This window comes from Meleagris gallopavo, unplaced genomic scaffold, assembly GCF_905368555.1.
Source record: "Meleagris gallopavo unplaced genomic scaffold, MGAL_WU_HG_1.1 scaffold_15, whole genome shotgun sequence".
NCBI classification, from domain to species: Eukaryota; Metazoa; Chordata; class Aves; order Galliformes; family Phasianidae; genus Meleagris; species Meleagris gallopavo.
This window is the reverse complement of record NW_028147029.1, coordinates 14,372-28,348: the sequence shown is the minus strand read 5'-3', so window position 1 is coordinate 28,348 and position 13,977 is coordinate 14,372. Positions and strand designations below refer to the sequence as shown.

Genomic DNA, 13,977 nt, shown 5'->3' with positions numbered 1-13,977 from the left:
ACCCTGTGTGCCCCGCAGCCCCCCCTCTTGTCCCTTTGCAGGTGGTTCTGTGTGCCTCCTACCGCCCCAGGCTCTGCCCCACAGCCCCCTTATCTCCTTCTGTGCCCCATAGCCGCCCCGTATCCTCCCCCTCTTCTCTCTGGGGATCCTTTTGTGCCCCGTTTCCCCCCAGCATCACTTTTTTGGGGGGGGTCTCTGTGTACCCCATAGCCGCCCCACAGCCCCCATTCCCCTATAGGGAATGCTGCCTCAGGCCCCGCCCCGTGCCTTAAATCCACGCCCACTCCGCCCAGCCACGCCCACTTTCCACCACTCCCGGCTTCCCATTGGTGCTCCGTCCGCCCACCCGTCGCCGATCAGTGACGTCACCGCGCCGCGCGCATCTCAGGCCCCATCCCCCAGCGCGGCGGTGTCGGGGCTGTCCCGCGCCGCGCCGGTCCCGGTTTGCGGATAATGGCGGGGCCGTGCCCGCTGGTGGAGGACAGCTGCAGCCGCCTCCCGTCGCAGAGCAACGTGTACGGGCTGGCGGCGCTGCCCGGAGGCGGGGGGCTGCTGGCGGCCACGCTGAAGGGCAAAGTGCTGCACTTCCGCTACCAACACCTGCGGCACAAACTGCGGCCCGTGGCGCGAGAGCTGCAGTTCACCTACATCCCGGGTCAGGGGGCGGGGCCGGCGGGCGTCTGCTTCCGGGTCAGGGGGGCGGAGTCATCAGTAAAGGGGCGTGGCCTGGGGCCGTGTTGCAGCCAATGGTTGTGCTGGATTGGGGCGGGGGCGGGGTCAAAAGGGGGGCGGGGTCTGATGGAGGTGTTGGAGCGGGTTAAAAGGGGGAGGGGTCAAAAGGGGGTGGAGTCAGAGGTCAGAGGGCGGGGGGTCAAAGGGCACGGGGTCAAAGGGGGGCTCCCATTGGGTCCCATTGGTTCCATTGGGGGTTTCTATTGAGGGGGTCCCATGGGGGTCTCAAGGGGGTCCCATGGCTCTGTCCTTCTGACACCGCTCTGCAGTGGATGCGGAGATCGTCTCCATCGGCTGCTTCCAGAAATCGGCCCCAAAACGGGGACTGGTGGTGGGCATCACCTTCATTAAGGTAATTAACTCCCTGGTTAATTAACTGGGCGCGGCCTTCATCCCGGTATCTGGTGGGTTGGCTTGTTAATTGGGCATTGCCTTCATCAAGTAGGGGGTTGATGAAGTGGACGTTGCTTGTGTGGTAATTAATTGAGATAGGGGACAATTAGTTAATTAGGCGTTGTTTTCATCAAGGAGCGTGGTTGCTAATTAATGGGACGTCACCTGTGTCAGTGCTTCAGGATCATTAATGGGGCAGCGCGTTCATTAAGGTGTGGGTCGTTAAGTGGGTGTTGTCTTCATGGAGGTGCAACTCAGGGTAATTAACAGGGTAATTAATGGGGTAATTAATTACCGGCAGGACTCCGGGGACAAACCCAGCCCCTTCCTCAACATCTACTGCGACTACGAGCCGGGCTGCGAGTTCGACCTCGACTCAGTGGCGCGTGGGTGACGTCCCCGTGTCCCCCATTGTCACCGTGATGACATCACTGCGATGACATCACTGCGATGACCATGATGATGTCACTGTGATGATGTCACTGTGATGATGTCACCGTGATGATGTCACCTCCACAGAGAGCTGCCTCAACCTGGAGCTGCGCTTCACCCCCCTGCAACTGTGCCACGCTGAGTGCGTCACCCCACGTGTCACCCCACGTGTCACCCCATGTGTCCCCCTATGTGTCACCCCACTTGTCACCCCACCTGTCACCGCACATGTCACCCCACGTGACCCCATTGCCACCCCTGTCCCTCTATGCACTTCCACGTCCCCAGTTCTTTCCCCTTCCATCCCACTGTGTCCCCAACGCTGTGTCCCCAGTACCCCCATTGTGTCCCCAGTTTCCCCCAATGTGTCCCCACCCCCCCCACCCCCCCCCCTCACTGCTGTCCCCCATCCCAGGGTCCGCATTGGGGACAGATGTGACACCGTCTTCCTGCTGAGCGGCACCGACCCCGGGATCCATCTGTACCGGGAGGTGAGCGGGGAGGGGAGGCACCCGGTGGGGGGAGGAGGGGGGGGGGGGAGGATGGACAGACGGACAGACGGACGGACAGACGCGTTGTCCCGCTGTCCCCGATGTCCCCACGTCTCTGATGTCCCCCCCACAGAATGAGGGGCTGCATCAGTTCGAGGAGCAGCCGGTCCATGAGCTCTTCCCGGAGCTGCAGGAGCTGCCCAGCAGGTGGGAGGGATGGCGTTGTCCCCACGATGTCCCCACGATGTCCCCACGATGTCCCCACGATGTCCCCACGATGTCCCCACGATGTCCCCAAGTCCCAACAACGTCCTCATGATGCTCCCATAACGTCCCCACGACGTCCCCATGGTGTCCTCTCAATGCCCCCCACAACACCCTGGTGTCCCATGTCCCCACGGTGTCCCCACAATGTCCCCACAATGTCCCCTCAGTGTCCCCACAATGTCCTGGTGTTCCCACATCTCCATCGTGTCCCCATGATGTCCCCTCAGTGTCCCTTTGACATCCCCACTGTGTCCCCACGATGTCTTGATGTCCCCACAATGTCCCCATCGTGTCCCCTCAGCGTCCCCTCGATGTCCTGATATCCTCGCGTCCCCACATCTCCAAGATGTCCCCACATGATGTCCCCTCAACGTCTCCATGATGTCCCCATGATGTCCCCCTCAGTGTCCCCACGGCGTCCCCTCAGCGTTCTCTCAAACTCTCCACGATGTCCCCATGATGTCCCCCCTCGACGCCCCCTCAGCGTCCCCTCAACGTCCCCACGATGTCCCCATGATGTCCCCCCTCGACACCCCTCAGCGTCCCCTCAACGTCTCCATGATGTCCCCATGATGTCCCCCCTCAGTGTCCCCTCAACGTCCCCACGATGTCCCCGTGATGTCCCCCCTCGACGCCCCCTCAGCGTCCCCTCAACGTCCCCACGATGTCCCCATGATGTCCCCCCTCGACGCCCCCTCAACGTCCCCACGATGTCCCCATGATGTCCCCCCTCGACGCCCCCTCAGCGTCCCCTCAGCGTCCCCACGATGTCCCCATGATGTCCCCCCTCGACGCCCCCTCAGCGTCCCCTCAATGTCCCCACGATGTCCCCATGATGTCCCCCCTCGACGCCCCCTCAACGTCCCCACGATGTCCCTATGATGTCCCCCATCGACGCCCCCTCAGCGTCCCCTCAACGTCCCCACGATGTCCCCATGATGTCCCCCTTCGACACCCCCTCAGCATCCCCTCAACGTCCCCGCGATGTCCCCATGATGTCCCCCTTCGACACCCCCTCAGTGTCCCCTCAACGTCCCCGCGATGTCCCCGTGATGTCCCCCCTCGACGCCCCCTCAGTGTCCCCTCAACGTCCCCACGATGTCCCCATGATGTCCCCCCTCGACGCCCCCTCAACGTCCCCTCAATGTCCCCGCGATGTCCCCGCGATGTCCCCGCGGTGTCCCCTCAACACTCCCTCAAGGTCCCCCCGCTGTCCCCCCGCTGTCCCCGCAGTGCGCTCTGGTTGGACGTCTGTGCCGTACCGTCGTCGCGGCGCCGCCTCACCGCTGTGGGCTGTCAGAGCGGCTACGTGCGAGTGGCACACGTGGACCAGGACACGCGTGGTGAGTGGTGGGCGGCCGCGTGTCACCAAGGCCCTGATGGGCGTCCCCACGGCCGGACCGTGTCCCCGTGGTCCCCATGGGTGTCCCTGTGGTCCTGGTGGGCAGCCCTGTAGTCCTAGTCCATCTCCTGGGGCCACCACGTGTCCCCGTGGCCATATTGTGTCCCCATGTCCCCATAGCCTTATTGTGTCCCCATGTCCCCATGGCCATATTGTGTCCCCATGGCCTTATTGTGTCCCCATGTCCCCATAGCCTTATTGTGTCCCCATGGCCTTATTGTGTCCCCATGTCCCCATAGCCTTATTGTGTCCCCATGGCCATATTGTGTCCCCGTGGCCGTATTGTGTCCCCGTGGCTGTATTGTGTCCCCATGTCCCCATAGCCGTATTGTGTCCCCATGGCCTTATTGTGTCCCCATGTCCACATAGCCTTATTGTGTCCCCATGGCCGTATTGTGTCCCCATGTCCCCATGGCCATATTGTGTCCCCATGGCCTTATTGTGTCCCCATGTCCCCGTGGCCGTATTGTGTCCCCATGGCCGTATTGTGTCCCCATGTCCCCATAGCCTTATTGTGTCCCCATGGCCGTATTGTGTCCCCATGTCCCCATAGCCTTATTGTGTCCCCATGGCCGTATTGTGTCCCCATGTCCCCATAGCCTTATTGTGTCCCCATGGCCCTGATGGATGTCCCCATGGCCATATTGTGTCCCCATGTCCCCATGGCCATATTGTGTCCCCATGTCCTTGTGGCCATATTGTGTCCCCGTGGCCGTATTGTGTCCCCGTGGTCCCAGTAAGTGTCCCCGTGGCCCTGATGGATGTCCCCACGGCCATATTGTGTCCCCATGGTCCCAGTAAGTGTCCCCATGGCCATATTGTGTCCCTGTGGCCTTATTGTGTCCCCATGGTCCCAGTAACTGTCCCCATTGTCCCAGAAAGTGTCCCCGTGGCCCTGATGCTTGTCCCCATAGTCCTGGTCCATTTCCTGGGGCCACCACGTGTCCCCATGGCCTTATTGTGTCCCCATGCTCCCAGTAAGTGTCCCCATGGCCATATTGTGTCCCCATGTCCCTGTGGCCATATTGTGTCCCTGTGGCCGTATTGTGTCCCCATGGTCCCAATAAGTGTCCCTGTGGCCCTGATGGATGTCCCCATGGCCATATTGTGTCCCCATGGTCCCCATGGGTGTCCCTGTGGTCCTGATGGGCATCCCTGGAGTCCTGGTCCATCTCCTGGGGCCACCACGTGTCCCCATGGCCATATTGTGTCCCCATGTCCCCATGGCCATATTGTGTCCCCGTGACCGTATTGTGTTCCCGTGTTCCCAATAAGTGTCCCTGTGCCCCTGATGCTTGTCCCCATGGCCATATTGTGTCCCCATGGCCATACTGTGTCCCCATGTCCCCATAGCCTTATTGTGTCCCCATGGTCCCAATAAGTGTCCCCATTGTCCCAGTAAGTGTCCCCAAGGCCCTGATGGGCGTCCCCATGGCCGGACCGTGTCCCCGTGGTCCCCATGGGTGTCCCTGTGGTCCTGGTGGGCAGCCCTGTAGTCCTGGTCCATCTCCTGGGGCCACCACGTGTCCCCATGGCCATATTGTGTCCCCATGTCCCCGTGGCCTAATTGTGTCCCTATGGTCCCAGTAAGTGTCCCCATTGTCCCAGTAAGTGTCCCCGTGGCCCTGATGCTTGTCCCCGTAGTCCTGGTCCATCTCCTGGGGCCACCACATGTCCCTGTGGCCATATTGTGTCCCCATGGCCTTATTGTGTCCCCATGGTCCCAATAAGTGTCCCCATTGTCCCAGTAAGTGTCCCCATGGCCCTGATGCTTGTCCCCATAGTCCTGGTCCATGTCCTGGGGCCACCATGTGTCCCCATGGCCTTATTGTGTCCCCATGGTCCCAATAAGTGTCCCCATGGCCCTGATGCTTGTCCCCATGGCCATATTGTGTCCCCATGTCCCTGTGGCCATATTGTATCCCCGTGGCCATATTGTGTCCCCATGTCCCCATGGCCATATTGTGTCCCCGTGGCCATATTGTGTCCCCATGTCCCTGTGGCCATATTGTGTCCCCATGGCCATATTGTGTCCCCATGTCCCCGTGGTCATATTGTGTCCCCATGTCCCCATGGCCATATTGTGTCCCCATGGCCGTACCATGTCCCCATGACCCCCGTGGGTGTCCCCACGGTCCTGGTCCCCCCCCGTGGCCACCATCCATCCCCGTGTCCCCGCTGTGTCCCCGTATCCCAGCGGTGCTGCAGAGCTGGAGCATCCAGCAGGACGGCCCCATCTCCACCGTGCTGCTCTTCCCCCTGGAGGAACCGGACGACGATGGGGACGATGTGGGGGGACAGCAAGGGGACATCGTGGGGGGACAGCATGGGGACGATGTGGGGGGACAACGTGGGGACGACGTGGGGCCATCGGCGCCCGGCCCGGAGCCCAGCCCCCACTACAGCCTGCTGGTGGCCAGCACCATCGAGATGTCCGTGGTGTACCGGTGAGTGCGCGTCCGTCTGTCCCCGTGTCCCCGTGTCTGTCCTTGTGGCCATCCCTGTGTCCCCATGTCCTCACCCCCAGGGCCGGGGGCTGACCAAGCAGAGTGTCTCCATGTCCCTGTGTCTGTCCCCGTGTCCCCATGTCCCTACGTCCATCCCCACATCCTGATGTCTGTCCCCGTGTCCCCACATCCATCCCCATGTCCCCCCTGTCCTTCTGTCTGTCCCCATGTTCCTATGTCTCCCTGTCCTTCTGTCTGTCCCCACATCCCCACATCCATCCCCACGTCCCCCCTGTCCCTCTGTCCGTCCCCATGTCCTCTGTCCTTCTGTCCGTCCCCACATCCATCCCACGTTCTTCTGTCCTTCTGTCCATCCCCACATCCATCCCCACGTCCCCCCTGTCCCTCTGTCCGTCCCCATGTCCTCTGTCCTTCTGTCCGTCCCCACATCCATCCCCACGTCCCCCCCCTGTCCCTCTGTCCCCATGTCGCTATGTCTCCCTGTCCTTCTGTCTGTTCCCACATCCCCACATCCATCCCCATGTCCCCCCGTCCTTCTGTCCGTCCCCACGTCCATCCCCATGTCCCCCCTGTCCTTCTGTCTGTCCCCACATCCCCACATCCATCCCCACGTCCTCCTGTCCTTCTGTCTGTCCCCACATCCCCACATCCATCCCCACATCCCCCCCTGTCCTTCTGTCTGTCCCCACATCCCCACATCCATCCCCACGTCCCCCTGTCCCTCTGTCCGTCCCCCTGTCCCCCGTCCTTCTGTCTGTCCCCACATCCCCACATCCATCCCCACGTCCCCCTGTCCTTCTGTCTGTCCCCACATCCCCACATCCATCCCCACGTCCCCCTCTGTCCCTCTGTCCGTCCCCCTGTCCCCCGTCCTTCTGTCCGTCCCCACATCCATCCCCACGTCCCCCTCTGTCCCTCTGTTCGTCCCCCTGTCCCCCGTCCTTCTGTCTGTCCCCACATCCCCACATCCATCCCCACGTCCCCCCTGTCCCTCTGTCCGTCCCCCTGTCCCCCGTCCTTCTGTCCATCCCCACATCCATCCCCACGTCCCCCTGTCCTTCTGTCTGTCCCCATGTCCCTATGTCTCCTTGTCCTTCTGTCTGTCCCCACATCCCCACATCCATCCCCACGTCCCCCTGTCCTTCTGTCTGTCCCCACATCCCCACATCCATCCCCACGTCCCCCTGTCCTTCTGTCCGTCCCCACATCCCCACATCCATCCCCACGTCCCCCTGTCCTTCTGTCTGTCCCCACATCCCCACATCCATCCCCACGTCCCCCCCTGTCCCTCTGTCCGTCCCCCTGTCCCCCGTCCTTCTGTCCATCCCCACATCCATCCCCACGTCCCCCTGTCCTTCTGTCTGTCCCCATGTCCCTATGTCTCCTTGTCCTTCTGTCTGTCCCCACATCCCCACATCCATCCCCACGTCCCCCTGTCCTTCTGTCTGTCCCCACATCCCCACATCCCCACATCCATCCCCACGTCCCCCCTGTCCCTCTGTCCGTCCCCCTGTCCCCCGTCCTTCTGTCTGTCCCCACATCCCCACATCCATCCCCACGTCCCCCCCGTCCCTCTGTCCGTCCCCCTGTCCCCCGTCCTTCTGTCCGTTCCCACATCCATCCCCACGTCCCCCTTGTCCCTCTGTCCGTCCCCCTGTCCCCTGTCCCTCTGTCCGTCCCCCTGTCCTCCGTCCTTCTGTCCGTCCCCACATCCATCCCCACGTCCCCCCTGTCCCTCTGTCCGTCCCCCTGTCCCCCGTCCTTCTGTCCGTTCCCACATCCATCCCCACGTCCCCCTTGTCCCTCTGTCCGTCCCCCTGTCCCCTGTCCCTCTGTCCGTCCCCCTGTCCCCCGTCCTTCTGTCCGTCCCCACATCCATCCCCACGTCCCCCCTGTCCCTCTGTCCGTCCCCCTGTCCCCCATTCTTCTGTCCGTCCCCACATCCATCCCCATGTCCCCCCCGTCCCTCTGTCCGTCCCCCTGTCCCCCGTCCTTCTGTCCGTCCCCACGTCCCCGTTCCCCCCGCAGGGACGTGCTGAGCCGCGGGCTGACGGAGCAGCTGTCCCTGCCTGGCAGCGCCCACCACGACGCGGTGCTGTGCGCCATGCTGGCCTGCACGGCGTTGGACGGCGGCCGCGAGGTTCTGCTGGGCACTTATGGGCAGGTAGGGCCTGGGGGGGGGGAGGGGGATCCGGGGGGGGGGGACCCAGATGGCACGGGGGACCCCGAGGGGCTGCGGACAGGCTGGGAAATGACCGCTGCTGGACCCCCTCCTCCTCACCATTTTCCCCCGTACACCGTGGGGAAGAGGAGGGAGAGACCCTCCAAGCCCCCATTGCTGCTCAATGTGGGACCCCCCCCCATGGGGAGGGGGAAGGGGAGACCCCCCCCCAACCCCCCATTGCTGCTCACTGTGGGACCCCCCCCCCCCATTTTGGGGGTCCCCCACCCTCTAGAGGGAGAAGTGGAGACCCCCCAAGCCCTCATTGCTGCTCAATGTGGGACCCCCCCCAATTTTGGGAGTCCTACACCGTGAGGAAGGGGAAGGGGAGACCCCCCCCCAAGCCCCCATTGCTGCTCACTGTAGGACACCCCCCCCCCATTTTGGGGGTCCTACACCGTGGGGAGGGGGAAGGGGAGACCCCCCCCCAGCACCCATTGCTGCTCACTGTAGGACCCGCCCCCCCCATTTTGGGTGTCCTACACCGTGGGGAGGGGGAAGGGGAGACCCCCCCCCAGCACCCATTGCTGCTCAATGTGGGACCCCCCCCCCATTTTTGGAGTCCTACACCGTGGGGAGGGGGAAGGGGAGACCTCCCCCCCAAGCCCTCATTGCTGCTCAATGTGGGACCCCCCCCATTTTTGGAGTCCTACACCGTGGGGAGGGGGAAGGGGAGACCCCCCCCCAGCACCCATTGCTGCTCAATGTGGGACCCCCCCCCATTTTGGGAGTCCTACGTCGTGGGGAGGGGGAAGGGGAGACCCCCCCCCAAGCCCTCATTGCTGCTCAATGTGGGACCCCCCCCCGATTTTGGAGTCCTACACTGTGGGGAAGGGGAAGGGGAGACCCCCCCCCCCCAAGCCCTCATTGCCGCTCAATGTGGGACCCCCCCCCCCCAATTTTGGGGATCCTACACCGTGGGGAGGGGGAAGGGGAGACCCCCCCCCAGCGCCCATTGCTGCTCAATGTGGGACCCCCCCCCCATTTTGGGGGTCCTACACCGTGAGGAGGAGGAGGGGGACACCCCCCACACCCCCATTGCCGCTCATGGTGGGACCCAACGCTGATGACGGGGGCGTGGGGGGGGGGGGGGGGGGAAGAGGAGACCCCCCCCCGCAGGGTGGGCGCACGGCGCCTAGAATTGAGTCGACCCGACGACCCACCTCCGGGCGTGAAAGGGGCGATTAACGCCGGCACCGACGAGGCTACGGAGAGGGTGTTTGTACCGGGGGTCGGGGGGGTCTCTGAGCCCCCCCCCCGCCCCCCCCCCCCCCCCCCCCGCCGTGCCCCATAGGAGCTGCTGTGCTACGGCTACCGCGGCCGGCGCTGCGGTTTCCAGCTGCTGTGGACGCGGCGTTTCCCCGGCCCGGTGCTGGCGCTGTGCGGGGCGGATCTGACGGGCGACGGGCTGCGGGAGGTGGCCGTGGGCTGCCTGCAGGGGCTGCACGTCCTGCAGGTGGGTGCCGCCCCTCCGTGTCACCCGTGGGTCCCCGTGTCATCACCCCCCCCCCCCCCCCCGTGTGTTCCCGTGTCAACCCCGTGGGTCACGGTGTCGCCTCAGTGGGTCCTTATGGGTCCCCGCATCACCCGTGGGTCTCTGTGTGCCCCCCTTTGGGTCCCCGTGTCACCCCTGTGAGTCTCCGTGTCACCCCCGTGGGTCACGGTGTCACCTCAGTGGGTCCCTGTGTCACCCCATGGGTCCCTATGTGCCCCCTTTGGGTCCCCGTGTCACCCCTGTGAGTCTCCGTGTCACCCCCATGGGTCACGGTGTCACCTCAGTGGGTCCCCGTGGGTCCCTATGTCACCCTATGGGTCCCTATGTGCCCCCTTTGGGTCCCTGTGTCACCTCAGTGGGTCCCTATGTGTTCCTGTGTCCCCCCATGGGTCCCTGGGTGACCTCAGTGGGTCACGGTGTCACCTCTGTGGGTCCCTATGTGCCCCCTTTGGGTCCCCGTGTCACCCCCTATGAGTCTCCGTGTCACCCCCGTGGGTCCCCGTGTCACTTCAGTGGGTCCCTATGGGTTCCTGTGTCACCCCATGGGTCCCTGCATCACCCTATGGGTCCCTATGTCACCCTATGGGTCCCTATGTGCCCCCTTTGGGTCCCCGTGTCACCTCAGTGGGTCCCTATGGGTTCCTGTGTCCCCCCATGGGTCCCTGGGTGACCTCAGTGGGTCACGGTGTCACCTCTGTGGGTCCCTATGTGCCCCCTTTGGGTCCCCGTGTCACCCCCTATGAGTCTCCGTGTCACCCCCGTGGGTCCCCGTGTCACTTCAGTGGGTCCCTATGGGTTCCTGTGTCACCCCATGGGTCCCTGCATCACCCTATGGGTCCCTATGTCACCCTATGGGTCCCTATGTGCCCCCTTTGGGTCCCCGTGTCACCTCAGTGGGTCCCTATGGGTCCCTGTGTCACCCCATGGGTCCCTGCATCACCCTATGGGTCCCTATGTCACCCTATGGGTCCCTATGTGCCCCCTTTGGGTCCCTGTGTCCCCCATGGGTCCCTGTGTCACCCCACGGGTCCCTGGGTGACCTCAGTGGGTCCCCATGGGTCCCTATGTCTCCCCATGGGTCCCTGCATCACCCTGTGGGTCCCTATGTCACCTCTATGGGTCACTGGGTCACCTCAATGGGTCCCTAAGAGTCCCTGTGTCACCCCCATGGGTCCCTGCGTCACCCATGGGTCCCTATGTGCCCCCTTTGGGTCCCTGTGTCCCCCATGGGTCATGATGTCACCTCAGTGGGTCCCTATGGGTCCCTATGTCACCCTATGGGTCCCTATGTGCCCCCTTTGGGTTCCTGTGTCACCTCAGTGGGTCTCTATGGGTCCCTGGGTCACCCTGTGGGTCGCTGTGTCCTCCCTGTGGGTCCCAGGTTCACCTCAGTGGGTCCCTATGTCACCCTATGGGTCCCTGCATCACCTCAGTGGGTCCCTATGGGTCTCTTGGTCACCCCCATGGGTCACCCCTATGGGTCCCTCCATCACCCATGGGTCCCTGTGTCACCCCCATGGGTCACTGGGTCACCTCAATGGGTCCCTACGAGTCCCTGTGTCACCCCCATGAGTCCCTGCGTCACCCATAGGTCCCTATGTGCCCCCTTTGGGTCCCTGTGTCACCTCAGTGGGTCTCTATGGGTCCCTGGGTCACCCTGTGGGTCGCTGTGTCCCCCCTATGGGTCCCTGCGTCACCTCAGTGGGTCCCTATGGGTCTCTTGGTCACCCCCATGGGTCCATGGGTCACCCCTATGGGTCCCTCCATCACCCATGGGTCCCTATGTCCCTCCTATGGGTCCCTATGTCACCCCCATGAGTCACTGCCCCCCCCCCTCCCCCCCAAGGGTCACTTTGTCACCCCTGTGGGTCCCCGCGTCCCCCTGTGGGTCACCATCCCCCCCCTCTCCCCCCACAGCACAGCCTGGAGCCCACAGCACAGCGCCTGAAGGAGCGGCTGCGCAGGGAGGTGGCACGGAGGGCACGGCGGGGGGGGGGGGAGGGGAGCGGGACCCCCAAGTGATGGTGGTGGATGGGGGGGAGGGGGGCGGGGAGGGGGGGGAGGGGCACCGCAAGCGGGGCTGAAAGAGGAGAAATGGCCCCCGAATGGAGGAAAATGGCCCGAAACAGAGAGAAATGGCCCCAAAATTCAGACGGTGGCACCAAGCTTTTGATGCCCCCCCCCCCCCGCTCCCCCCGCCCCAAAGAGACCCCAATAAATGGCGCCGCTCCGTCCCCACGTGTGGTTTAATGGGGGGGTTCGGGGGGGGGGGGCGGAACTCCGGGTCAGGGGAGGGGAAACTGAGGCACAAAGGGGGGGGGGGGGGGGGGGCGTGTGTCCCCATTGCATTTTGGAGAACCCCCCCCGAGGATGGGGGAGGGGGTTGGGGGGGGGGCGGAGTGGGACCCCCCCCCCCCCCCGTGGGAAACTGAGGCACGCGGGCGCTGTCCGCGGCTGTGGTGCTGAACGCACGGCGCCGCCGTTTGCAGCGGGGGGAGCCAGGGGGGGAAATGGGGGCGGGGCTCTCCGGTACCCCCCCTTTTCTCGCCCCCCCCCCCTCAGCTGTGCCTCCGCCCCCCCCGCCCCCCCCCCGCCCGCGCCATGGAGCGGTAACGGAGCGGTAACGGAGCGGGGAAGGAGCGGGGACAGACGGCGCTGAGAGGTGGGAGTGGGACCGGGGGGGCACCGGGGGGGGGATTTGAGGGGGGTCCCTATGGGGTGGGGGCACCGACGGGGGGGTTGTGGGGATGGGGAACCCCGGGGGATTCTCGGGGATGGGAACAGGTGGTGGGCGGGAGGGGGGGGGTGGAGGGATGAGGGATTGGAGGGGGGGGGGGGAATGGGATTGGGGGGAGGATGAGGTGGGGGGGGATGTGGGGCTGACAGTGGGGCGGGATGGGTGGGGATGGGGATGGGATGGGGATGAAGATGAGGATGAGGATGGGACGGTGCTGAGGATGAGGACGGGATGGGGTTGGTGATGAGGATGGGGGTTCCCCGCGTCCCCCCCCCCCCATGGCCCCACCCGGGGGTCCTGGTTCGGGTCTGGCAGCATCAGGTGCTCCCCCAGCGCTCTTCCTCCTCTTCCTCCCCTCCTCCTCTTCCTCCCCCCCCATTTCCCGCACCCCAGCAGCTCCTGGCTCCGTCCCCATTGATGGGTTGGGGACAACAGGGGCTCCTTGCGCAACCAACCCCAATCCTAAACTCAACCCCAAACCCAACAAACCCCAAACCCAACCCCAAACCCAACCCCAATGCCATGAACCCCAACACAACGAACTCCAACCCCAACCCCAACCCCAAAGCCAATGCAACAAACCCCAAATCCGACCCCAACCGCAATGCAATGAACCCCAAACTCAACCCCAACCAACCCCGAACCCAACCCCAAATCCAACCCAACCCCAACCCAACCCAAACTTGATGAACCCCAATCCCAAATCCGATGCAAATCGTACTGACCCCAAATCCAACCGGCCCCAAACTCAACCCCAAATTCAATCCCGACCCCACCCTGACCCCAACCCAACTGCCCCCAAACCCGACCGACCCCAGACCCAACCAACCCCGACCCCAACCCCAATCCTAACCCCAACCCATCCCTAATCCTAAACCCAACTCTTCTCCGGAGATGGGGATATGGGATGGAGGTATGGGGTGGCACTGTGTGCCCCCCTCCCTGCCCCTCTCCCGCCTTCCCTATCAGAAACCCCCCGGACAGTTTAATTGATGTTTCACCCAGACGCTGCTAATGAGGCGATTAAATTAATTACAGCCGTGTTTGCGCCGCCGAGAGCGGAGGCGACGGCTCCACGGCCCCGGGGGGAGCGGGATGGGGTCGGTGGCGACGTGGGGCGATGGGAACGGGACGGAGGGGTGGGGATGGGGCAGCGGGGCGGAGATGTGGGGACGGAGCCGTGGGGTCGGCGGCGCGGGGACGGAGTGACAGAGACGGGGGAAACGGGGTCTGAGTTGTAGGGATGGGAGCGATGGGGCGGAGGAACGGGGACGGAGCGGCCGGGGCGGTGCCGTAGGGACGGAGCGGCGGGGTGAGGCTGTGGGGCAGAGCTGTGTGG

The 13,977-nt window shown here is 64.1% G+C and overlaps 1 protein-coding gene across 2 annotated transcripts; it reads left to right on the top strand.

The window, feature by feature from the left end:
* Positions 1 to 257: 257 nt before the first annotated feature.
* KPTN (kaptin, actin binding protein) lies at positions 258 to 12,135 on the top strand. Of its 2 annotated transcripts, none has more exons than XM_085215316.1 (11): positions 258 to 655; positions 1,002 to 1,084; positions 1,427 to 1,511; positions 1,645 to 1,699; positions 1,973 to 2,048; positions 2,182 to 2,255; positions 3,549 to 3,658; positions 5,915 to 6,164; positions 8,262 to 8,349; positions 9,701 to 9,862; positions 11,819 to 12,135. In XM_085215316.1, the coding sequence occupies exons 1-11, from the start codon at positions 454 to 456 to the stop codon at positions 11,921 to 11,923; spliced, it is 1,290 nt and encodes a 429-aa protein (XP_085071442.1). In that variant the 5' UTR covers positions 258 to 453; the 3' UTR covers positions 11,924 to 12,135. The 2 variants fall into 2 exon arrangements, with proteins under 2 accessions (XP_085071442.1, XP_085071441.1); XM_085215315.1 differs by having other exon boundaries at positions 315 to 655; positions 8,214 to 8,349.
* Positions 12,136 to 13,977: the final 1,842 nt, after the last annotated feature.

What these genes read in the sequence shown, in the direction of transcription:
- KPTN (XM_085215315.1), top strand. Translation starts at nt 454, where the DNA reads ATGGCGGGGCCGTGCCCGCTGGTGGAGGACAGCTGCAGCCGCCTCCCG. An exon ending in TGCTGGGCACTTATGGGCAG is followed by an intron (nt 8,350 to 9,700) that starts GTAGGGCCTGGG and finishes CGTGCCCCATAG; the next exon opens with GAGCTGCTGTGCTACGGCTA. An exon ending in AGGGGCTGCACGTCCTGCAG is followed by an intron (nt 9,863 to 11,818) that starts GTGGGTGCCGCC and finishes CTCCCCCCACAG; the next exon opens with CACAGCCTGGAGCCCACAGC.